General features: G+C 43.0%; 2 protein-coding genes across 3 annotated transcripts in view; one reads left to right on the forward strand and one right to left on the reverse strand.

Annotated features, from left to right (window-relative positions):
* The window catches only part of LOC143208329 (uncharacterized), a 70,740-nt gene extending 57,307 nt beyond the window's left edge, over window positions 1-13,433 (forward strand). The window contains exons 3-7 of the mRNA XM_076422689.1: window positions 2,153-2,324; window positions 8,272-8,333; window positions 9,680-9,812; window positions 10,964-11,060; window positions 12,195-13,433. Of these exons, the coding sequence (XP_076278804.1) occupies window positions 2,153-2,324; window positions 8,272-8,333; window positions 9,680-9,812; window positions 10,964-11,060; window positions 12,195-12,293 (563 nt within the window). The 3' untranslated portion in view covers window positions 12,294-13,433. The remainder of the gene's footprint in view (window positions 1-2,152; window positions 2,325-8,271; window positions 8,334-9,679; window positions 9,813-10,963; window positions 11,061-12,194) is intronic.
* Window positions 13,434-14,380: 947 nt separating this feature from the next.
* LOC143208326 (uncharacterized) lies at window positions 14,381-25,813 on the reverse strand. 2 transcript variants are annotated; one of them, XM_076422678.1, is made up of 14 exons: window positions 25,643-25,813; window positions 25,323-25,393; window positions 25,106-25,244; window positions 24,848-25,025; window positions 24,475-24,777; window positions 24,146-24,394; window positions 21,457-24,057; window positions 21,276-21,390; window positions 20,977-21,181; window positions 20,715-20,898; window positions 20,478-20,636; window positions 20,264-20,416; window positions 19,870-19,959; window positions 14,381-19,788 (listed from the first exon to the last, which is right to left on the reverse strand). In XM_076422678.1, the coding sequence occupies exons 1-14, from the start codon at window positions 25,685-25,687 to the stop codon at window positions 19,580-19,582; spliced, it is 4,701 nt and encodes a 1,566-aa protein (XP_076278793.1). In that variant the 5' UTR covers window positions 25,688-25,813; the 3' UTR covers window positions 14,381-19,579. The 2 variants fall into 2 exon arrangements, with proteins under 2 accessions (XP_076278793.1, XP_076278794.1); XM_076422679.1 differs by lacking the exons at window positions 14,381-19,788; window positions 19,870-19,959; window positions 20,264-20,416 and having other exon boundaries at window positions 20,715-20,762; window positions 20,830-20,898.
* Window positions 25,814-25,878: the final 65 nt, after the last annotated feature.

The following is a 25,878-nucleotide window of genomic DNA, read 5'->3' on the forward strand; positions in this document are numbered from 1 at the left end:
TTCAAAGGTTGCAATCGAATCTGTTACACTCTTTTAAAGCAACTTTGCTTGAAGTCGAGTGTTGAAGATCGTCGAAAAAATGCATGTCGAAGTCGCCAGACACGGGTAGAACAGTTCGGGCCTTGTTCGGGCCTTGCTCGGTCCCCGATGTGCGGCAGATTGCAAGAATTAGAACAGGTGACAGATAGCAACTCGCCGCACGGGTGGATGCAACGTGCACCGGCGTTGTGCACAGGAACGTCATGCTCTCTCCTCTGTCGCCACCCTTGCATAGCATCTGCGAATATTTTTCTCAGATCGACGGGTGGATTCCGCGTTCCTCGCGTTCCTCAGACCACTTTTTTCCCTTGTCTGAACACGTTGGATATTTGCGCAATTTTTTCTTCGATGATCGTCGTTTTTTTCCCCGTTGCATCAAAAACGCGAGCAGAATCTGCATTTTCGACTGACACAGGATCCGATGCGATGACGAATTTTCAGGGACTAACGTGGCCCTTGGTTGGACAAAAAGATCTGGGGGTCAAAAGAATTTTTCGCTTTGTTGTAAATTTGTAAAATAATTTTTGAATTTCCGTGCACATTTTTACCACGCTTATATTAACTTGCCGTGTTGTTGTATGCGTCAAATCTTGTAATCGAATTTTAAACCTCTTCTCATAGTCCAATCTTGCTGATATTTTGTATATACAATCGATTCCGATGACAATAAAAGTAAAAAATAAAATACATAGATGAAACTTTTTAAAAACAACGCTTATATTAAAATGCACTACAAAGGAAAAAATAATTTTTGTCCTGGTTCTCCATAAAATACCTAATCCAGTTAAATGATTAATAATATTTTTCCCCAGAATTTTAACATAAGTGTGGTTAAAAAAAATTTTTTTTATATATTTTTGATCGATTTGGAAAATATTGTGTCCTTATTTTTGTAGACTTATTTCTGAATTTCCGGAATGTTAGTATAACGGTATTAGCTATAGGTTATCACAGCTTTCTTTACTAGCGAACCGACTACATTTTAAAAGACTAGAACACCGTTACGAACGACACAAGTTTTATTTGACCCAAGCAAATACGAAAATTAAAGCCGCTTCACTGGCAATCCCCAGCAAATATTGAGAACATCGAAGCAACCGATAAGGATAACGATTTGTCACGACGAGTGATAAGATCGACGGGGAATTTCAGGCATTCCAGGGAAAGCGGAGTCCTAGAATCTTTGTCATCGTTTACTTTTGGACAGCAAACTCGCTGCAAATACGAGTATCATTAGTAGACTGCGGATTTTTATGCAAAGTAAAAATTTGTTGGTACACTTCTCGATTCTTTGAATGTTTCTTCATTCGAAATGAAGAACGGCGGCGATGGATGTTCATCGATCCATTTGTCGCGGGAGCTTAAACAAGCGGATCAATGAGAAACGGTGGCGACTGACAATATGAAAAATGTCCAGGGGGGGTTTAACATAAATTAACGACAAAAGGAGCCGGGGTTCTCCTTCGAGAATGGTACATCGGGAGTTAAGTTTTTCGGGGTGTGCGCAAAAGGGGGCCTTTTGTGCTCGGCGAACCTCGAAGCCGTCGGAATTTCTAAAGCCCCATTCGACAATTCGCCTCTCGTTCGTAACCGGTAATGGGATAAACGATGCTTGGCCTTTGGTCGTTACACAACTTAATCGAGCGAATTCGCCGTTCGGCCGGTTTCTCGCCGCGCTTTCATCGATCCACTGTTTCACGGGACAATCGCAGACCAATCCGGACAATGAGTCCCTTTGGATTCCGCAGGAAAATCGACTCGATAAACCCTGGAATTAACGCGTCGCATTCTCATTGAACCGACTTCGTTTCATCCTTCCGCCTCGGTGTCCGATTATCCGATCTCGATTTTTATCGTTCGATTAGATTTGATAAGAGTTTATCTGGAACCCGATAGCGATTTTTCCAGAATTTATCCGTGGGTTTTTTCGCCAATTAGTTCGCGACTGTATTTGCGAAATACTTTGTAGAACGTGGTTTACGATGAAAAGAAATCGCCTCCAAGAGAGTACAGATACGTTTTACACGCTCTTTTCTTGCGGAGAGTTTTTCTTAGCGAGAGAGGTTAAGATGGTGTGTTAAAAAGTTGAATAATTTGTTGTTTTTATTAACAGACGCCTGTTCGTCGCGGTCGACGCCGAAGCCACGGCCGCCGACGCCGACGCCTCGACCGAACATCACATTCCACATGTACACGTGTCCTCCGGATTATGCGGAATGGTACTGCTTGAACGGTGCCACATGTTTCACTGTCAAAATCGTCGATTCCCTCCTGTACAATTGCTTGTGAGTATCAAACAATCTCTCTCTCAATTTCGCCGTACACTTTCTTGCGCGCTTGCAGCCAAATTTCGCAGTAAAAACTACTCGCGTACTTGGAAAAATGACAGCGGTCGACTTGGAAGCGTTTCCAGCAACGATTCAATTCGCGCTACTTTTTCCTCGTTCGCGCTCCCATAATTCCCTCGGCGAGTCGGCCAAGGAGGATTCCGCCAGGCAGACGGAGAAAATTCTCGGTCGTGGAAAGTGCTGGATAAGCAAGAGCGTGTGTGTTTCCACTTTCCCGCGCGAGCACACGGTCTCGGGTCCCCGGCACGGTGCGGGTCGCACTGCATTTTTGCGTAATTTTCTGCGCGCGCGGAAAACCGTGACGTCAAGCGAGGATATGGTGCAGAGAGAGCCGCGGGGGGAGGAGCGGGTGTAACCAGATTTACGGGAGCCGGACGCGAGTAAATCTGTTTTCATCGTCGACACCTCTATTACGCCGCTATAATTAAGCACCAAGAGCGCGCCGCTTGGGAAATATACTGGAAGGTCGCCGATTAGATCGATCTGACGCAGATGAATGCGAGACGAGAGAATGATACGTATCTACTCTCAGTCTAATTACGATATAAAAATATTTTACCAGAAAGGTGGCAGGGCCCGCTTTAGGGGGAAGCAACCCGGACATTTGTAAGTGTGAGAATAATATTGATGTGTTAAATACCCAATATTAATAGTAAATTTGCTTTTATTAAAATTTAAATAAAATGATTTGATTTTTATTGAAGAGATTAAAAATATGTACCCCTTTATTTAAAAAATATATATATATTCTTAAGGGGCGACAATTTGCCTTTTTGTCCGGGGCGACGTGACCACTAGAGCGGGCACTGAAGCTGGATGATCTTTATTGCATTAAAAAAAAATGGATGGTCAACACAGCAATACCTAAAATTCAGCAACAGGCCTGGCGCCGATCGACTGTCACGTGGAAACTTGGAACCATAAATTCCGAGCATTTGCCAGTCACCTGTGCGGGGGCGAACAACCCCTAACAACTCCTCTGTTCCCAGAATTGTGAAATGTGCGGGACGGATGCCCGCTCGCGTTCACCAGGTGAAAAGGAATTCGAGAGATTCCGTTGGCGGGGTACTGGCCGTTACAGTTTGGGGGGGTTATAGCCCGACTTTTTTCTCGCTCACGCGTCGGAGGGGGTTGAATCGTCGGACGCCGCGGGGGTGGGACAATCTAGAGCCGAGAAAGGGACCGATTCTCGTCTCGGACTCTCGCCTAATCCCTGGTTGCGTGCCGTCGACACGTTCCAGAGGAATTCCTACGGGAACCACCACCAGCGTCGATTGTGCCGATCGACCTTTTTTCGGGCCTCGATCATGGACCGACACGTCCCCGGCTACTGTCTACGCCGGTCCTGGCCTTGGGAGAGACATCAGGACCATTCTTTGAACGGCTCCGATCGATTCCTGAAAGGTGGAGACTTCTCGCCCCTGGTTTGGCCACCATAGTTCTCCAAGGCCTCTCCTCGGCCTCGCTTTGGGAAACTCGTCGCGTACCGAGAATGCCGAATGGTAATTTCGGGATGGAGTACAGTTAGGTAGCTGACAGTCCTCTAGGATGGCAACGTGCCGCCTGAAACGCTTGGGAGACGCATCTCTCGGAGTAGATTTCGCCGAGGGAAGCTTCGGAGATTTATTTTCTTTATGAGTTGCTCTTCATTATTTCGTTTGTGAGTTCTTCTAGTTGATCTCTAGTTCCTTTAAACGTTGATAACGATAACCCAAAGATAGAACTTTGCCTCAAGCTAATACGGAGTTGATGGAACTTTATTCGAGGATTTCAGTGTGCTATCGTGGACATTCTAGCATTCCTTGCAAAGTCACCTGCAAGAATTACGCTCGTGACAGATCTCAGATGTTTCCGTCGTATTTTCGACTAACACGTTCGACAAGCTTGTATTTACAAAGGGTGTGTCTTCGTTACGCAAGACTCCAGAGCGTCTTCGCTGGAATTCCACGCATAATACACAGGTGTTGCAATCGCGGTGCCGTGGCACAGTTTCTTTTCCTTTCTTCAGAATTCGGAACGCTTTATCTTATCGTATGATTAACTATTGTCACTTCTGACGCCGTCTATTCTGTTCCTCTATTCTGACCAGGATTCGGTGGGATTTTTCGTACGCTAACGGGGGCCGATGGTCGTCGCGTCCTCGGACGATAAGAGAAACAGGGTTCCTTCCTTCCTTTTCTACATTTATTCGAGTGTAAATTGTTCATAAGAAATTCGTTCAAACCAGTACATCCTTAATTTAATGATTGAACCTGTGGCGCCGAAATCATTAAATTGTTTATTCGCACTATCTACGATCGACATAAAGGAATATTCATCCTTAATTTGATGCGAAAAATTTTGATCGTGTTCAAAACGATTCAGCGGACAAGATCTTCAGTGATCTGGAATATAATTGTTATATAAATTATAAATTATTGAAGCACTGCTACGTGGAAAGATTTCAACGAAACATTCAGCTCGAGGAAGGCGAGTTTAGGAGACTCTACAACGTGTTCTCACGTCGAATTTCAATAAACTCGCCCGTAACGACCCGACGGATTTTTTTTGTGATCGGAGGAGTATGATCGGGACCGATTTTGTCTTTTTGGCCGTGGGAGCCGTGAGAGCCGTGAGAACTCGGTTCGATGCCGGTGTGTGGCGCAACAAATTCGTGGCGGTCGAGAAAGTGAAGTGAAAAACCTGTCGTTAATGGACAGTGGGTTTTACGGGCTCGTAAATCTGCCGGGAAACGCGGAATTCGTGTCTCTGGACAGGTACAAATACAGAACTGTATATACGTATGTAGAATGTATACCTGGGTCGTTGTTCCGAGAGATCGTGGGGATTGCTGATCGATCGCTATCAACGATAAACAACACTAAACCGTACTTAAACCGAGACGACTCTCTCTCCCTCTCTCTATATCGAGTTATCTATAATGTTTAACCTCACGCCGTACTGGAACGTCCATTAGCCGGTTTGTTGGTCATTCCCGCGTCCATTACCGGGGAAACGAATTAACCTTTGCAACAGCGCCCTCGGAAATCCTATTAATTATTATGTATTACCCGAAAGTCCCTCCTAATGACTAAGTAATCGGTTTAGTCGTCCCTTAGACTTCTATCGATTTTTATGAACACGGCGCCACGCCGATTCTCATAAAAGTTACACAAACTCGAAGACGAAGGTCATCGTAACTAGACAGCGGATTTTATGCATTTATGACAAAAATGGATTAGGTGTGATTTAAAACAGGAAAAACCATATTAGAAGTATTTACTAACTTCCATTTCGCTCCAGTTCGTTGCAATTGCAGTAAACAAAAAATTTTATTCTGCATGAAGATCCGCTGTCTAGTCGTAACAACAATTTTTAAAATGCAGTTTATTTAATAGACACGCAGTAAAAATTGTAAAGCACGATGTTCAGCGATCGTACTACATATATGTATAGAAGTACCAACTTCCATTTCGCTTCGGTTCGTTGCAATCCCAGTAAAAAAAAATTTATTCTGCATGAAGATCCGCTGTCTAATCGTAACAACAATTTTTAAAATGCAGTTTGTTTAATAGACCCGCAGTAAAAATTGCAAAGCACGGTGTTGAGCGATCGTTCTATGTGAACGGAGTTCCACAAGAATTGCAGGAAAGCAAATGGTGGCATGATAGGAGAAAAATTGCGGAAAGATGCTCGCCGGTTGCATATCGATTGCGCCTAAGTGCAGCAGTCCGTTCACGGTCGAAAGTTAGCGCTCATGGGAGCGTGGACGCGAGTGCGGCCAATGGTTCGCGGCCGTTTAAATCATGTCCGCGTTCGGCTCTCGCGTGTTTTCGTGGCCGATAAACTATCCGTTGACCGATCATTGGTAACGCGACGCGCGGCCGTTCGTTCGTTGTTCGCTTTAGAAATCTACCGTGAATAATAACCACCAGCGTGGCGGCGGCGGCGGCGGGGCCGTGTTCTCTCTTTCGAACGGTGCCGGTTTGTGTATCCGCCTTCTCCCCGGCCAGGCCCTTAATTTATGCCGCCTCTAACGTGATCGTGACGCGCTCGAAATGTTAACGCTGGGAGCCCGTCTCCCCGAGCCGCGAAACGACTGATTTCACTCCACTCGGCCTGTGCTCGCCTGTTTAACAATACCGACTGCGACAACCGATCTTGATTATTCTCAAATCGAACCGGTTCACAACCCGCGGATTCCCACACGGTCTCGTTCGCGATCGCGAGAGTCCTCTTTCCGTTTTCATCTATTCGACCCGGCACAGTCACACTGAAACTTCGAGTTTTACCGCTGGGATTTTCAAGATACAAATCTGGTGTTGAGGGGTTGACTCGTTTTTCCCGGATTGCAAGGGCGCGGGATGCACCTTCTCATTCCTCGATAATGCGAAAATTTTTCAGTAGTCGAAAGCGCTAGATAAAAAATCAATCTAGGCCGCGATCGGCCTCAAAATTCCTATTGTTACGTTTACGAGGCGTAATTTGCATTATTCGGAAGCATAAAGCTGCGACAGGTACATGCTGCCGCAATAGGGCTGTTACTTTTCCGAAGCTTCGACTCTTCGCAGATTCAAAGGATTCGAAGGGAACTTCCAAGTTTCGAAGTCTTCGAAGCGGTTTTCGAAGGCTACACCACCACGTTGGCGAAATTGCGAACATCTACGTCCAAACTTTCGCATCGTGGACGCTTACATTTTGTAACGCATTTTAGAAAATAAGCGTCTTCATTCGCGCAGATTCATCTATTTTTCGAAGCTTCGAAGTTTTAAAGTTTCGAAGTTTCTGAAATACATCGAAGCTTCGGAATGTTTGACCTTCGAAGGAAAGTAACAACCCTATGCCACATAATGCAAATTACATCCCGCACCCCCGCAGTCCTGGAAACGAGTCTGCCCCCTTAAACTGTCCGCTACCGGTCAGATTTTTAACTCAATCTCTCACCTTCTGGCGAACAATGAGACTCGCGAGATCAACTATAATTTCTCCGACACAAAATCGAGAATTTTGTCTGGCAATGGGTTGAGAGGATATCGCGAATTGTGCTCGCCGATCGGCTTCGCAAAACGGTTCGGAAGCTCTATTCGCGTAGATATTCGACACGAGCGATCCATCGCGTGGGAGTTAACGGAAGCGCGCGCACGAGCGGATCGGCTCCTTCGAGCGAGCAGAAAGAAAACGCTCTTGTGGATCCGCGCGGCTGTTGCGTGTCCGAGGAACGATTAATCTTCCGAGACGGAACGAGAGATCTTGGTTTTAATCGACGAGAGTCTCTTTACCGATCGAACAGAACCGCCGCCACCGCGGTTTCGGCTAATTATTCCGCTCGAAGGGCGAACCGTCGCGGTGTACCGTACGACGAAATCGACCGTGAGAATCCTTTTAATTATCGCGTAATCACCGGCAGGCCCTGCAAACCGATCCGTTTACGGACATTACGCGTTCTCGCGGCTCTGTCTTTCTTTTCTTCTTTTTCCTTTTCTACTGATCTCATCTTCGTGTCGCAGACTCTCCACAGTTCTCCCCGTGATTCTCTTTGTTCTGCTCTTTCTCCCCGTTTCTTCGTTTTCGGTGAACTTTAATAATTAACTGTACTAATTGGGTGAGTTCGAACGACGGCGTGTACCCATCTGATTAATGCCCGATACTAAAAGCGGTTCATGCCTAAAGAGTACGTTTTATAACTTCCTGGATTTCTCGCGGCGTTTTGCGGAAGTACCGGCGAACAATAAAGCCAGCCGCGCGTTCCGCTCGTCCTATCATCTACTCTCTCTCCTCTTGCTTACACACTCGTTCTTGATACATACTCTTTCTCTGCTGAACCGTACACACACACACATACACACTCGCGGTATAGACAGACAACGAGATCCGCCGATTCTATTCGCTGTTTCTTTCATTGCAGATGCGCGAACGGCTACATCGGGCAGAGGTGCGAGTTTAAGGATTTAGATGGTTCCTATTTGCGTAAGTATCCAACACTTTCTGCGTCGTTTTCCATATCCGATAGTTAGTTGAATATTTCATGAATCTTTTTAATCCATTCGAGACATCTTCGTCCAAATTCTTGCTTAAAAAATTCTGAGCTACCGAAAGAATGTATAACATTGAGTTTAGACAACCATAAATCGAAATAGCAAGCTAATGGATCGCGTCTCGATCGACTAACCGTAAAATCTAACAGTAATTCAGCCACGGGAACACTATTTACGTATTCCATTGTATTCCGATTAAAAATACGGCAGGAGCAATGATCGGGAGATGATAAATGTTATAATAACGCTAGGTTTACGGAGCAAAAATAAAATTTTCAGCCATTTTTTAACATTCAAAAATTCGTTAATGTTCCTCTAAAAAATATCACAAAATTTCTCTGAATGTCCATTCTTGACCCGCTAACATATTAGATCAGTGATCGGCAACGGTTGCACCGCACCGTTCAGCCCGATTTCGAGGCCCGCGCGTCTCGCTCCCCGTGACGACCCTAGTGCACAGGCCCGTACCGTTTAAAATGTGCGTAGCGCCCTCCGTGGTAATGTGGAAACCTATAGATACCGGTGTCGCCCTAATGCGCCACGCGTATTCCATACGGTACGGGCCTGAGCACTAGGGTCGTCACGGGGAGCGAGACGCGGGCCTCGAAATCGGGCTGAACGGTGCAACCGTTGCCGACCACTGTATTAGATTGCACAAGTTCGTGCCCGATTTGAAAATAAAATTCAGTGGTTCAATTTTAAAGAATACAACTTTATTAATCAATTATACATATAGTCTCCATTCTTTTTTAATTGTAGAAAATTTAACCATTTTTTTAATTTTAATTTAACCAATCTTTAAAATTTAACCACTGAATTTTATTTTCAAATCGGGCACGAACTTACGCAATCATCTGATATTAATTTGTAGCCTTATAATGAGAATTTGTGCAAACATGTTAAATACAGAAAGGTTTTTAATAATCTATACATTTTGGTTGACTACGTAAGTGTTAAATAGAAATTTTTTGAATAAGTCTGTTGAATAATTTCTTATCGAAGGAATTTTGCCGTAAACCTAGTGATAATGGTAGAAATACGTGTTCCGGTGTATCACTGTACGCGTGACAGTGTTTATTATGATCGAAGATTACCGATCGCACCCGGAAGTCGCGGACAGTGGTCCAGTTAGTTGTTGTTTCGTGAACCGGTAGTCGAGAGACGCCGTTCAAAGCGATACAATTAGTTGGGCATTCAATCTCGGGATGCATTAGAAACGAGTCTGGGAAACAGGAAACCGTGTCTGCTCCTCTCTAAGAAGCCGATCTTGCGTTACAGCTTCCCGGCAGCGTGTAATGTTGGAGACGGCCAGCATCGCCAGCGGTGCCACGATAGCAGTATTCCTCGTCGTTATCATTTGCATAGCGGCTTACATACACTGCAAGCGAAAGCAAAAGGAATTGCGCTCGAGGTACGTATTTACATTTGATCCTCGTATATTTGCCATTTCCGAACCACGCTACGGTCCACCCCGGATAGATCTATCCTCCGCGTTTTTACGCGGACCGACTCGGCTGAGTAACCGATCCGACAGAAATCATTATTTATTCACTCGCGCACGGTCTTGTGCAAATTATTGTGGGGCTGTTACTTTTCGGAGATTTGAAGGAACGAAGGGAACTTCGAAGTCTCAAAGTTCCGAAGTTTTGAAGTCTTAAAGTTCCGAAGTCTCGAAGTCTTGAAGTTCCGAAGTTTTTTTTCGAAGTCTCGAAGTTTTCGAAGCGGTTTTCGGAGGCTACGCCCCCTCGAACCGGCCGCGCGACTCGCTTCCCGTGACTAGCACTGCGAAATTGCGAACAGCTCCGTCCAAACTTTCATTTTAGAAAACGAGCGTCTTCATTCGCACAGATTAAACTTCTATCGCCTCTTATCCGTTAACTGGAAACGAATCGAACAAATCAAAGCTTCGAAACTCCGATTCTCATCACTAGACTGCGGATGTTTATGCAATTTTCAATTTTTGTAGGCAAATTTTAAGAAAGTGGTATCACGTGAAATGTTATTTTCAGTGGTAGTAGACTTTGCAGATCTGAAATAAAAAAAATCGTACTAAATTCTGTAGAATTTTATTGCATATTGAATTTTTTGAAGCCATAAACGCATAAAGATCCGCAATCTACTTATCACCTTCGAAGTTTCCGAAATCGAAGCTTTGAAATCTTCGGCCTTCGAAGGAAAGTAACAGCCCTAATTATTGTCTTGGTTGATCGTAGATAAATTTAATTGGAACTGTCCGACGGAACCGTAAAGTATCCATGTAAAAATTAAATTATTATATTATAGATCTGGCAAAAATAATTATTTAACTCGTTACGAAAATTGTTTGGACTGTAAAGAATATTTTCTCACGCGATAATATAAAAAAGGAAAATGAACATTAAGTCGAAAAAGGGTATTTTGTGTCGGTAAAGAGATTAGCAATTTTTCCAAGGGTTACTGGGAGTTGAAAAGATTTTTCCGGTGGACCGAGCGGTTTGGTTAGCTTGTCGCGTTCAGGATTATCTGATAATCCCTTTCTGTGTGCTGAATTTGAACGTTGGATGTTATCTTTTGTGGCAATAGCAACTGCGTCGACACGGTGGATGGTCCTGGACGAGATCCGGAGCTGAGGCCGTTTAGCAACCGCAGGATCTTCATGACCAAGAATCCTAATAGCTCGGTAAGCGAAGAATACCAATATTAATATCGCTACACCTTGTCCAGTCTCTTTCGACCATAAATTCAATCGAATGAAATTCTCTTCTCTAAAAAGTGTTGGATTACTACGTTTCTCATTTTCGAAATATTCTCTGTACTTAACCCCTTGCCTTATAATATCTTGGCTCGTGTAGGGATTCAGAACAGACTCTAAAATATGTATGTTATTAATCTTTTTTAAACCAAGATGAAATTCTATTTTGGTTTTGTTAATGTATAGTTATCGGAGAACATGTACGCATACACAATATACAGGGTGTCTCACGTAACACTTTTCACGATTTTTCAATTAAGTGCTTGCGATAATCTGACAACAAAATATTTCTAACAAAAGTCGATCAGTTTTCGATTGGCTATACATTGCAATAGAAAAAGTTCGAAAATTTTCTTTTTAATTATTGCCAAGACCACCTCCATTTTTTAAAATGGTACTTCAAGGTCATCCGAAGGAATTCGTCTTGATACTGTCAAGTCAAGAATACCAAGTGCCCTTTAAAAAAATCAAGATGGCCTTGACAATACTAAACAAAAATTTCGAACTTTTTTTTATTGCAATGTATAGCCAATCGAAAACTGATCAACTTCATTCGTAAGTGCTTGAATAATCGTGAAAAGTGTTACGTGGCACACACTGTATATAAATTTGCTCCTTTTTTAGGAAATTACGAGCTACAAAGAAAGGTTCTAATCACTGAAGCCATAAGATAAATCGTAGGGCAAGGGGTTAAACTCATATATATTAGGTTGGCAACTAAGTTCGCGACCTCCACATTTTCTCAAATAAAGTCATTTACATATATTTTTTAAGCACGACTGTTTTATATCAAACTAATCGCAAAATTCAGAGCTTTCCAACGATATACAGTTCAAAAGAAATGGTCACTGAATGAGTTTAAAATAATGCAATAAAAAAATTACGAAACGGAAGGTCGCGAATTTAGTGGCCAACCAAATAATTTCCTAAAACAAAAAATCGTGTACAGCGATAAATCCGAGCTCGTTAGTGATGCTTTCCGATGATTGAACTTTCGGAATCATTTAATGAAGACCGAATCCCGAGTAAAGTCAACACGAGCACCGTTCGATCTGTTCCCAGGCGGCGATCGAGCAAACGAGAATGCCCGGATGGAGCAGCCCGGAAGCGGAGTCGATGAGAATGGCGTCGATCAGCGAGGGCAAGCATTCGAATCAATAATAGCCAATCTGGTGCCTAATTCCAAACGACACGGACCGACGGCGTCTGGGCGTAGATCATCCTAGATCGTCATCGTCGTCGTCGTGAAAGAGAGAGAGAGAGACACAGGGACGCGTCCACGGAACGAATCATCGACCGCTTTCGCCCGTCTCCAATGCTTTCTGTTTCCGTCCATGGACTACGTTTACGGGCGAGACGCGTTTCCCTCGATTCTTCTTAAACCGATCTCTCCCCTCTCGCGAGAAAAATCTTGCAAGAAGATCATCAGCCGATCGGCAAGCTTAACCATCCCTTGAATCGTCTGAAAGACGAGTTGGTGGATTCGATTGCGGAAGAGATCGAGGAGGAATCGCGTAGCTTAAACTTTAAATAGAGCTGGACCTATCGGAAGAACAAAGAACGAGGACAAGAAAGGGAGGCTTTGAAAATAAAAGCCTCGGACACTAGTTCGCAGAGGGAGAGAGAGAGGGAGAGGACAGCGAGAGAGAGTGTACACAACCCAAATGATTGTTCCTATCCGGACGGAAAGTGAAATAGTTTTAGATCAGACAATAATAAGAATCGAAGAGACAAGAGAGAAGTCTAACAACAACTGTAGCAGCTAGCGACGAGAGGAAATCGACGACGAGTTCTGTTCTCCCGGCTTCTTCGAGGAGAAGCGTTTTCCAGTGGACATCAGCGTTACACGTTATTTTCACTTTCTGTTCGTCGTTTCTTCTTTTCTCTCCGCGCTTCTCGCGCGATTTTCTCGTTCTTCTCGATCGGTTCGGCGGGAAGTTCCTTCTTCGCGAACACACCAGAGAAAAGAGAGATAGAAGAGAGAAGCGATTTGCGGAGATTCCTCAAAAAATGCTCGTGTTCCGGCTTTGTTCTCTCTGTTCGTCTCGGTTCGTCGGTTCCTAGGCAGACGAGAGCGTGTTTCTGCGCTGCTGGTGGTGCGACTGTGTAAGAAAGACTGTATGCGTGTGTGTATCTGTCCATGCTTGTTGTGTATGTATCTGTGCGAGCGAGCGTGTGGGTGAGACTCGCGGCTATCCGCTCGATAGACGATTATTTATTTATTCGGAAGCTCGTCCCAGGCGCGGGAATAATCGGAGGATCACACGGCGCAACGATCGAAACGTTGCGCGCGTGTATGTGTGTTGTATGCACGTGTGTATGTGTCGTGTCGTCCCGTCGCGAAACGATTGGTGCTCATGAAATGTCGTTTTCTCGATCCATCGACGTGTCCTCGTTTTATTCGGATCGCTCCACGCTATATCTAAGACAACGCCAAAGAGAATCCAAAACGAACCGTGTAACCGTGTATCTTAATAGTTTATCCGGAACGTGTAAAGAACACGCGCGTCCCCCGCGTCCTCGACGGAGGATCGATCTGCGGGACTGCGAGAAAAATGGTGCGCAAAGGAATATATACCATGGGAAAAAAACAAACAAACAAACAAGTTGATTCAGTCGCGTAACGTCTCCAAGACGCTCGACAATTGAGAAAAACGATGTTCCATTTACCGGGACACGCGGCCCGATGCGAGACGCGGCGCGCGGAAAAAGTATTCGCTTCTGAGCACACTATCGAACACTAAAATCGCTACTATGCACTCGATTCTTTCAAACAAACAGACTTGGAAGATATGGACGCGATCACGATGGATACGTCTATTCAGAAGCAAGGTAGACAGCTTTTGTGATCATTAACATGGACTTTAAGAATATCCTTTTGGACACGATCAACTAAAATTAACGCTGGAACTGTCACACAGATTGAAAGCACTGGCTATAATTTTTTGATTTCACAGTTTCTAGGATCATACACTTGGGAAAATTATTGAATAAGTTTATTTGGTATGACAGACGTTAGAAATCGTGCGGATGTTCTCTAAATACAGTCTGGTTATTTTTGAGATAATGTAAATCAGTTAATTTTTAGTATCGAATGGTTCTGACGTTAATTCTCTTTAATTCATTCTTTTTTTCAAGCACTATCAGGAAGTATATCTTTTGAGAAGAGGTTGGAAAGCGTGTCTGAGTAAATTTATTTATTCAGACACATCTTAAAAATTAAATCAATACAGTCCAGTTATTTTCGTGAGACAGTTTGAACCAGTTCATCCTTGCTTTTGTAATTCCGTGTCGACTCACTATAATTCAATTTTTCCAATAAGAAATATGTATCTTGAAAACACGATTGACTAAATTTATTTATTAAGACATACTACAAATTAAATAAATGCAGTCCAGTTATTTTTACGAGGCAGTATAAATCAGTTAATTTATATTGTTCGATAATTCTCTGTCAAACCTCTATAATTCGATATTTCCAACGCTTGTGCAAAATTATCGTCTTGAACAGGGGTTGGAAAACGTGATTAGAGTTGACAAGCCTTTAGAATCATGATAAACGAATTCTTTAGCGGAGGAACCGGCTTGTTCATTAAATCTTTCAGTAGATCTTATAATGGGCAGCGTTTGTCTCCGCCATTTTTCTTGGTACCTCATTTTCTTAGTCCAAAAATGTACAAACCACGCGAATTCGAGCAGTGAAAAAATCGTGAAAAATTCCGAGAGACATTCAGACAAGTTCCGAGAAGTAACATGAGCGATTTAATTGGCAGTGTCCGTCAGCGAGTACTTTTTCCGTTCGCCGTGTCGAATCCTCCGATTACTGTTCAGCGTGGAGTCTCTGAGGATTTGCGAGGATCTTCGAGGCTGTCCGAATCCGGAGATCGGCGAGGTTCCGTAAAGATCAGCGGACAGCATCGTGCATATTTCGGTGAGTAGGATGCATAGAAGAAACCGGGCCCGCGTCTTTGGACGAGAGACTCACCCTCTGCCGCCCCTCCCCCCGATGTAAATAGTAAATTATCCGTGCGTGCAGAGAGCCAGCCGATCAACTCGTTTCGAACCCCTGGGTAATTTATCTGAGCCTCGTATGCGAGAATCGCCGTTTGTAGCGGAGAAACTACAATCAATGACGCTTCGATTAAGCCAGCCCCCTTGGACCCCCGAGTGACGTACCCCTCAGTACCACTCAGTGTGACGACAAATAAATTTCCACGGGGAGAGAGACGAGTCGGTTGGATGACAGGGGTCGCGTGAGAGATCGCTGGGTCGCGTGCACCACCGAAAATAACCGTGGTTTTCGAGAGAATGAGAGCGAGAAAGAGAAAGAGAGTATGATAAATAGATGGAGAGAGAGAGCGAGAGAACGCGAGAGAGAGAGGCGAACCGAAAACAAAATGTTCCGCCGCCGAAGGCGACACCGCCGTCCCGAGGAGTGTTGCGCGGAAGATACACGATATTTTTCTCGTCGTTCGTACCTAACGCTCTCCGCGCAGAGAGAAAGAGAGAGAGAGAGAGAGAGTTTAGGAGAGAGGTCTATCCGTGTAGAACGGTGATTTGTATATTTGTAGATACTGCGGAGTGAGGAGAAGCTTCCAAACGCTAGATCGTCTACTCTTCTTGTGTCTTAACGGGTCGCGATCAGTCAGCCCCCTCGCACCCCCATGCTTTCAATCCCCCTTGAAGTTGTCATCCAATCGGTTGATAACTACAGTGTTCCTCCTTGACTAGGGAGAAACGAATCGGGGGAGCGGAATCGGAAGAGACAAGAATTGGAGACGAAGTTTAGGTCGCGATCAGTGGAGGTGGCCTAACAGAGAAGTTGTGTTTCTCGGGGAGAGATGCCCGACATTAATTTATAAATAGTCCTAATTAACGTGGAGAAACGGCGTTATTCTAATTTAATTTTCCTCCCCCTTTGTACACGCGACAACATACACAGAAACACGCACGCCACACATGCACGAATTACACATGGATACACAGAGGACACGAAGACAGAAGCCCAGCGCCCTCCCCAGAATCGTACGTCTCATACTTTGTACTTGGTTCCTAATTTATTCTTACTTTCTCGTAATTAATTAATTATCACGATTTAATTATTCTTACTAATTCACGGTCATTAGTTGCGATCGTTCAATTATTCTTTTTTTTTCTTTTTCTTCTTTCCTCTTAATTATTACCTATCGATCAGAACTCGATTAATCAGTTATTCCTAATAAATTAGCTCTCGCGTATTTTCGTTAACGATACGTTGTTTTAAGGACACGATTTATTATTTATGAGGAGAGAGACGAAACGAGGAAGGTGAACGGAGGCGACGAGGATCGCGAGATGATCGACAAAGCTAGACGGTCTGCTAAATTCGGGACGCCATTTTTTGTAAAATTCTTTATCTGTCCATCGTTAGTCAATTCGAAATAGTCTCGAGGTTAAATCAGAAAGATTGTGACACATTCTGATCCACGATTCGTTGAACGAAGCGTCGGGGGATCTAGAACACCCCGTAGATCACCATCGATCCCTGTAGCTCCTAGAGCTGTCAGGAATCTCGAGTTATTTTCCAAAAACCTCGGACTCGCGACTGAAACATGAGTGATCTTCCTAAATCGGTGGACCGGCTAGCATAGATCGCAGTGTGACCTAGTCGTGATCGAGCGATCGCTCAAGACGCGTGGATCCTCCAGGATCCGATTTCCCCGTGGTTTCCATATCGGAAGCGATCGATTAACGCGAATTGTTCGCACGTTTTTTCCATATTGTTCAGAACTTTCATTTCCCCACGGGGAATTCTGAAAAAATAAGACTCCATTGCCTGGATCTAGAACGATCGCTCGAGCTCTCCGCGATCCAGCGATCGTTTGAAGCGTGCAGACAGAGTGGTGGCATTTTAGTACATCAGACAGCGCCGTGGCCGTGTGATCGCACGGATCTAAGCGATCAAGGGAACCCGGAAACGAGGAAAAAAGAGAAAGAAAAAAATGAGAGAGAGAGAGAAAGGAAGACGGGTGGTTTCGAGCCGGAAAAGCGTATTTAGGACGAAAGAAATATCGGACAATTTTCTTTGGGTCAGTTGAGCGCCTGTCCTCGAAGTAGCAAGCTTCGGGGATCGATCGGCGAGGATTCTCGGGACGACCGGAACTTCGAAATTCGCGGTCGACCTTGATCGTAGCTCTCGATCGATTTCCAGCTTACTTCTTCGCTTCCGGATCTCTCGGCGGACGAAACGAACATCGTGAGTCTGTTTCTTCTAGATCTTTCTACCCCTCGTTTCCGCGACTCGCTTGCTCGCTCAGAGTGTTGTTGTTTAACAATGATTAACAAAAAAAAACGCGTTCTCTTCAGTTCTCCGTTTTAATTTCCGGACGGAGATCCGCTCGCGTCCGGGGACACGCGTCGGATCTCCCAGAACGAAATTGTCTCGTTCCCAAAACGCGAATCACGTGCGCTTCAAGCATGTGACGGCGGACGGTAGGTACCCCCGTCCGACATTACCAAATCCGTACTGTATCGCGCGGTATGCTGTTCGTTGTAAATGTACCAAAGACAATGTCGATTAACTGACAAATAATTTAGTTTATTTAAATGCAAAAGATGAGAGAGAGAGATAGGACGCGTAGCAAGTAAAATGCAAGGATGAGAAACGGTGAGCCGTGCGAGAGTAATAGAAGATAAGAGAAAGATAGATACGAGAGGAAGAGTAAGGGGTTCAAACGTTCCCTCTTCGTGGAGAATTGAAGAGGGAACAACCAAGATTAAATGCGGGACATATATATTAATATACGAAAGTTATCTATCCAAAGGAAGCTGCTAAAGTGTCATTTAGCTAGACGAGATTGATCACTGGGATCCGCAATGTTGCATCGAAACATTGTTATTATTTTTGTAAAGAAACCATGTACATGTATTAACTTAGCGTGCTCTGCGTATGGAAGCTTACGATATGTTGATTATTATTATTATTATTGCTATTATTATTATTATTATCTATTTTTATTATTATTATTATCTATTATTATTATGATTATGATTATTATTATTATATTGAAAGGAATAAAAACTTGTAATCTTGTTTCCCGAAATGTTTAAATAGCATAAATATCGAGATCTTACACGTTACTACTTTTTATACTTCATTCGACGTTCCTCTACCCCTCGATCCCTCCACTCTTCGAACACCACGAGAATAACTGTAATTCTAAATTAATTAAGGTAGTTAAAAGTTCATTGTTCACTGTACCCATTCAATTATTTGTCCACATGATTACGAATTCGAACGTTGATGTTTCGTACCGCCGTTCCTCCAGAGGACTTCCGGTAGCAATATACAAATCGCCATTACCATCTAGTAGGCCCTAAATGAAATAAATCAAAATCAATGAAATGTAACTGGGAGAAAATATAAAGCTTTTTAATGAAAGTACTTATTAATATGGGTCTAGGGGTTTTTGTAGAAAATTTTCGTGTTTTGAAGCAGTAGGAAAACTCACCTAAAACTGTTGAAGCAGCGTTAGAACGATGAATTGGAATCGAAATTTCCCGCGACGTAGTTGGGCTTCCTGTGGCGCGCTAATTCAAAAAGTGCCCCATCAGCATCCTGGCGGGAGTCGCTGAGCTACGTAAGTCCGTACACCTTCTAATTACTATTTAATGTGCACTACTCCGATAATGAGTGCTATCCTGAGTTCAGGTTAATGGTCTCGTTCATGCGATAGACCGGAATCTCATGAATATTCAGCTGCCGCGCCGGTCCGACCAATGTCTTCTTTCACTGCATTTTTCAGGCAGAATCTTTCGGTTCAGGAGATACAGCAGGAATTATACCGGGTGGTGCTCGTAAAACCAGCCCACATGCAAAATCGACACCACATAATTATAAAAATGATCACAACTTACAAAATAATCCCTATTCAAACACATCGATGGGTGGAAATGCAATAGAGTCGGTCTAGAAAACCAGTTTTTCACTTTATTTGATCATAGAACGACATTTCATTAAAATTCGAAATTCGTTAAAAGTATAGAAGGTCCTCGACGTAACAAACGTAATTCGCGTCAAGAGGTATGCTTCTGTTGCACGACAGATATATCTTCTTTGGTTTACCACAGTTGTTAGACATTCATGTGAAGCAACATTCCGAGGTTGACTCGATTGAAGCATGTACTAAACTAATCCTAACACGAAACGCAAATTAGTATGTACACAGTAAGTTCGTATTGTAATCTTAGAAGAGAGATCACTCCGGTAAAATGTGAATCGTACATTTTAATCGGTAAAGATACTGAGATTACCGGTAGATTATCAACGTTACTGAAACTAAAAACATGTATCAATCAACTATCAATGAACGATTAACATAAAATAATCAACGAGACTGTATATACATGAATAATTTGCTAAATAAATATCACATGATTCATGCTGGCGGCGGCGGCGGAGGTCCACGTCACGTTCGCCTCTTTTTGTAATTCTTGATACATTTCGCCCAGAAAGTTGGTTTACGTTGATTGTATACTCCACAGATCTGATCCACGGTTCGATCACGAAGCGGTAAATTAGGAGTCCATTTCAGCAGGTGCGACAGCGCCTCATTGAATTTGTGCCTTGACAAACTCATTAACGCCGACATCACACCCTCTTGTTGCTCGTCCGATACTGATTGAAAGCGCAAATTCCCGATTAGCATATTCTCGACAACCTGCGATCTGGGTTAAGCGATTTCAATAAAAAGCGTACCTGCATCGGACTCGCATAAGCCGCTTAGTTGCTCGACGATACCGCCTACTTCCTTGTCGTCTTCTATAGGGAACGGGCGCATCAGAGTCCCTGCAATTATGACAAAAAACAATTAAATATCAATTAGTATTGTTACGAATGTCGAGCAGTCTCGATGACGACGATACAACGATAGAACATCGTCTTGTTCTTAAAGCTAGGGATGCCCCAAACCCGCAGCAAGCGCAACACTATGTATAATAGTTAAAGGTGTGCGAGAAGCCGAAAATTTCACGATAGGGAAAATAGAGAAACGTTCTCGAATTCCGAAATCTTCGAGGACCGACTCGTCTCAACCCGTTCCGACTATCGGGCTCTCGTATACCTCTGATAATAGTGAGCGAAAGTTAATTACCGAGAAGGCAGAATGCTTTGTACTCGCTGAAGCATTTGTTGTTAATTATCATGGGCAACAAGACAGGCTTAACGATATTTTTGTACGTCCACTCCGTGCCCTCCTTCTTTGCTAAGAGCATGATGGCGGCCATTACTTCGCCCTGACATTTTTCTACAACGAAAACGATTAAAATCAGTTACGTTGAAATCATTTATTCGAGTGTTTTACTTACCTTGGAAAGCATTCAACAAGTCGACTATCATATCCTTGGACAATGTTCCCAATGGATACTTGTAGTATATCCTCACCAAGCTCTTCAATGCGCTCAACTTAGGATAGTCGACAGCGGTCATCGACAGGATAAGATGCGCGATACATTTTGGCAAATATTCTGCAGATTATATACAACTGTATACAACTACCCAATTATTAAATAAACTCATTCATCTATATTGACATCGTTACGTACCTGTAGCGCTATCGTTAGATGGCAATACCTCTGGCCAAGAAGTGAATACTGTGTACAAAACAATGGTTGCATTAAGCCCTAGACAATAAAGCGCATCGCAACAGAATATCCTTACTCTTTCTCTGTCTTTCTGAACGCGTGCTAGAACCGTGTACATCCTAGCAAGCGACACCACAATGTATCTCTACGAATAAAAACAGATGATTGTTAAATTCGAATTATCGAATTTTAGACCGAGTCAATTCATATCATTTCAACCTACACATAGTTTCTGGTTAAACCTAAATATTTTAAACTCGATGCCGCTTTGAACTAGTTCAATGATCATCGGAAATTCTTTCTCCAAGTCAACCAATAGCGCCGTGATCCTTTGCTGCGATTTCGTCATCAAAGGCGCAGGCGGTGTATGGGTTTTATCCAAGCTCTGTTGGTTCTCTCCTTCGTTGCTTAAAAAGTCTACGATATTTCTGAAATCGGATAACATCGATTACAGGCCGTTTAATAAACTTATTTGTTAATTTATTTTGGTACCCTGCATACCAATCGCATGTTGATCCTTACTTTGCTATAATTCGGGGCGTACATGTCGTTTTCAATTTCTCGAGCACGTCCTGATGCACATCACTCTTCCATTCACTATCTACAAGCCTCTGCAGTTGTTCCGTTACAAATTTATCTGAAATAGAACACGTCGCATAAATCATTTTCTCTTTAAATAATTAATTAAATTTAGAAATATTACCTGTTGTCGCGCGGACAGCTTCCAAATTGTTAAATTCCTTCTTACTGTGTAGACTTTTAAACGTATTCTCATTGTTGAGTCGTTCCAGAATTTCAACCGGAGTATGAGAATTCAATTTGATGTCCCTATAGTAGTTCATTTCCTTCGCTCTGTATTTTCTAAGTACCCAAGGATCATTAGAATCGAATGGCTTATTATTTTCTACAACTTCTTCGACAATAAGGAGGCTATCATTCTCGTGGCAAGACAACGATTTTGTCCATTCTTCGAGCTGGTCACTTCCATTAGTCCTCAGCTCGTCATTAGACTCGTTTTTCATTTTGTCAGAGTCAATAACTGGCTTTCTACGAACTGGAAAATTAATTTCAAGTCCTTTTCTTGTTTGTTCAGACTGCAGAGATGATGTAAAGATATCGTCTGTAGAAATTATTAACGTAGAAATGTCGTTTATAGCATTGTCGGTCTCGATAACTGGCCCGTTACGAGTTGGCAAATTAATTTCGAGTCCTTTTTCTCTTTGCTCAGATTCCTCTAATGCAGAGATATAGCTCGTACCATTACCAGTCTCAGTAAGCGACTTGTTACGAGCTGGCAAATTAATTTCGACTCCTTTTTTTGATTGCGCAGATTGCTCGATTAACGCAGAGATTTCGTTCGTACCATTACCAGTCTCGGTAAGCGACTTTTTACGAGCTGGCAAATTAATTTCGAGTCCTTTTCTTGATTCCGCGGATTGCGCGATCAATGCAGAGATATCAACAACGGGCTCAACGGGGATAACTTTCGATTGTTTGCTTTTCTCTTCACCAGACATTTCATTGGGTGGATCAGGATCCGGACTCAACGGACTTGCATCTTCCACAGTTTCGCTGCTACTTTTATCTGCTAATTTTTCATTATCCTCTTTCGCTATTGTCTGAACAGGTGTTTCTTGTGTCATGTTGGTCTCGTCCACTATGCTAGGATCAGCCTCTGTTCTATTTACGATAGTGATCTGAGGTTTCACGTTTTTATCCTCAAGATTTTTAACTAAAGAAGTTCTAGTCTGTGCACAACTGTTCAAGGAAATGTTTTCTTTCTTCGCGACCTTGGGTGTATGGGCTATTCTAGATTTCTTCTTCTTAGGAACATAATCCTTCTCAATTGTTTCGGCCTCCTGTTCCAGTTGCTTCTTCTCATCTTCTTTCTGACTCTCACAGTACGCTGCTTCTTCCGTGATGTTCAGCTTCGGGAACGTCTGATTCTTTACAGGCTTCTTCCTCAAGTTCCGAAGTTTCCTCATCAATTCCAAACGATGCTTCGGCTCCTCAAGCTCTCCAATCTTTCTCTTCCTCATAACAGTGACGTTCTTAGAAGTGGATTCCGAAATTTCGGGCTCTTCGCTTGTTTCCGGCTCCTCTCGCAGAAATGATGGAAGTACCGAATTAGGTTTATCATCCTCATTCGTAGGGGACTTCTCAGTGGAGCGAGACCGATTCGATTTAAAGTTTCCAGCGAAGCTCGACGCGCTTTTCACGGCGACCTTGTTTCTAGCATTTCTACGCGTTTTCGAAATGAAACACGAGTCCAAATCCGGCTCGTATTGAACCAGCTTGCTAGACTCGACCGAGTCTGAGTGTATCCCCGAGTCGGTCTCACCACGCATCGATTTGCTACAGTTCTTCACCCTGTCTACAGTCTCCGGTTCGTCCACGTCCGTAGAATGACCAGAAGAATGCGTTAACGGTTTTATAACATCGTTGCACGTCTCGTTCATCGTTTCCTCGCACGATGAATCATTCTGTTTATTACTAACATCCTCGTTAGTAAGAGTGGTATCGAACAAATTATCGTACGAGTTCGAATCCGAGTCGTTGGCCAGTTGTTCCGTATGTTCCGAGTTTTCTATCGAGACGTCGGATTTCTTAAGAAGCATAGGATGGCTGTGCTTGCGTTTCTTAGGCCTCTTTGTAGCAGAACTCTTCTTCGCTTTCTTCGAAACCGGTTCCACTTCCCATGAATTATCGCCGTACGGGCTTCGCAGTTTTTTCGTGGGTTTCGGTCGGGACAGCCTCGACTTTTTCCGAGTCTTATCTCTAGGCTTGTACACGGCCACCGGCTCCTTCTCCTTGAATTGGTACATGTCTGTCATCCTCCTGCACAGCTCCATGAAATTTAATTGCATCGTGCTGTTCATGTCAAACATGTGGGGCGGAGTAGGATGACTGTGCTGACAACAGCTACTACTCTTCTGCGATTTCAGCTTCTTCATTTTCTTCCGCAGCTTCTTCGCTAGCTTGTCCATCCGGTTTTCCAGCAAGGGAATCGACAACTGCGAAGATGTGTCTAACGTTTTACCCTCGCAGTGATCCGTTTGACTAGCCGTGGTTGTGTTTGCCAATGAGGCGCGGATCGGCGTTGATCTAATGCAAGAGGCGTTCTGATTTAACAAATTAGGCGGTTGAGAGAAATTGTGACAATAATCCATGTGATTTAATGGCATCGGTGCTGGAAGATTCGGAGAAGTAAATGCGGAACGGGCGAACTCCGTGTGGAAATGCGGTGGAGGAGTTTCTGGTAAGGCTATTAAATTCTCGGCCTTTCTGTATCCATTGGTCACGTCTGGAAGTATTGAAATTGGTAATTAACTGTGTAAGATGTAGAATTTTATGTGATTAACGTAAATATATTAACTCTAGTGATTACTTACCTGATCGTACTGGCGCAGGTTTCTCTAGAGGAGACGAGATCTTTTCTAGTAACTTTGGACACGACTCCGTCATAACATTGCAGATTTTGTCGACAGGTGTGGGTTCTATGTGAACCTCGCATTTGGCACAAAATATAGGGTACATATCGCTTACCCTATAAAATTCATCCGTCAGTACACATTTGTCCGAGACTTGTGATTGTTTCGTTATGTCATCCTTATCTGTAATCGTTCCAACGTTTCTTGTTTCTATAATGAAAAGAAAAGATTTATCAATACTCTAGTCTGGGAATTACAACATACATAGCTGTCTGATCCGTTTAACTTACGATTGCTGGTAGTGTTGGTACTGGTATTCTTAGTGATAACATTGTTGCTATTACCACACGTGTTGGTAGCAACGTTCTTAGTGATAACATTGTTGCTATTATTACACGTGTTGGTAGCAACGTTCTTAGTGATAGTATTGTTGCTATTACTACACGTGTTGGTAGCAACGTTTTTAGTGATAATATCTTTACTACTATGACAGTCGTTATTCTCCACAGGAGATTTTTTTTCCATCTTTTTAATCTTTGTTTCATAGGTCTTTTTTATCGTTTTTAATTCTGCCTCGAGTTCTTTGATTTTCACTGGCAAAGAAAAATCGCAAATAAATCGCAAAGCGACATACATAATATTTGCATACATCAAAGTACTTACTTTCGGAAGAGGAATTTTTCAAGTCGTACTGCATTATTTTATCGATACTCTGATTTTCCACATCCTTTATCTTGCATATTAGTTGCTGTATATACTGCTGGTCGGCGGCAGCTTTTACTTTGTGGTCATTTACTTGTGTCGTCAGTGTATTGATATTCTTTTTATACTCTGTATTTTGCTGAAACATACGAATAACGTAAAATACGCACAAGGGCTGCTTCAAAGGGCTACGAATTAAAACGACAAATTTTTACATACAATTTCCAACTTGATAACCTTGGCCAATGTGGCGTTGTAACTACAAGTGACTTTCTTTGCTTGTTTAGTCACCGAATCCAAATCAGACTTCACTCGCTCGCACTCCTTAAGTTTATCGTTGTACTGTTTAATTACCTCGCTGCGAAGATGTACTTTCATTAAACTTCCTTATCAGAATTAAAAGATCATAAACGAAATATTTATTTCAAATACTCACTGAGTTTCGCAGATCTTCTTTTTCAGTAACAAATAATTCTGCGTTAAGTCTGCCGGATTGAGGTTATCGTTCTGCAACAATATAAACATATACATTCTCTCACAATTCCGAAATTACAAATATTCAGAACGGACCGGATAATATTTAAATAAACATCCGAGACTCGGTTAAAATAAAATAATTGTTATCCGGAGGACTGTAACGTAGTTTTATTATAAATCGTTGTTAAACGTACAGGTAGTATAACCTCAAAGTAACCTAACAAGTCGGTGTTATTAAATTCGATTCGAGGAGGAAGCTTTTAAGAACAGAACACTTACTTGAACGGGCTCGTTCATCAAGAAATCCGGAAAATTGAGATCCATGTTTCCTCGAATGACAAGCAGTATTAAATATTTTCAAATCACTTTTCAAACGCCGCCTGACAATCACGTTCAAGTTCAATCACGTTTATCCGGCGTTCGTTGAGATGTTTACGTTTACGGTTCCGGTTGGGGAGACAAGTCGACAAGTCCATGAGGATGATTCCATGATTCCCTAGAACTTTATCGCTAAA

Source organism: Lasioglossum baleicum, chromosome 4 (assembly GCF_051020765.1).
Source record: "Lasioglossum baleicum chromosome 4, iyLasBale1, whole genome shotgun sequence".
Taxonomy (NCBI): Eukaryota; Metazoa; Arthropoda; class Insecta; order Hymenoptera; family Halictidae; genus Lasioglossum; species Lasioglossum baleicum.

Bases quoted from the DNA above. Each gene is read 5' to 3' on its own strand.
- LOC143208326 (XM_076422678.1), bottom strand. From the start codon at position 25,687: ATGGATCTCAATTTTCCGGATTTCTTGATGAACGAGCCCGTTCAA. The intron at 25,245-25,322 runs GTGAGTATTTGA...ACATCTTCGCAG, and splicing joins AAGAAGATCTGCGAAACTCA to CGAGGTAATTAAACAGTACA. The intron at 25,026-25,105 runs GTATGTAAAAAT...CGTATGTTTCAG, and splicing joins AGGTTATCAAGTTGGAAATT to CAAAATACAGAGTATAAAAA.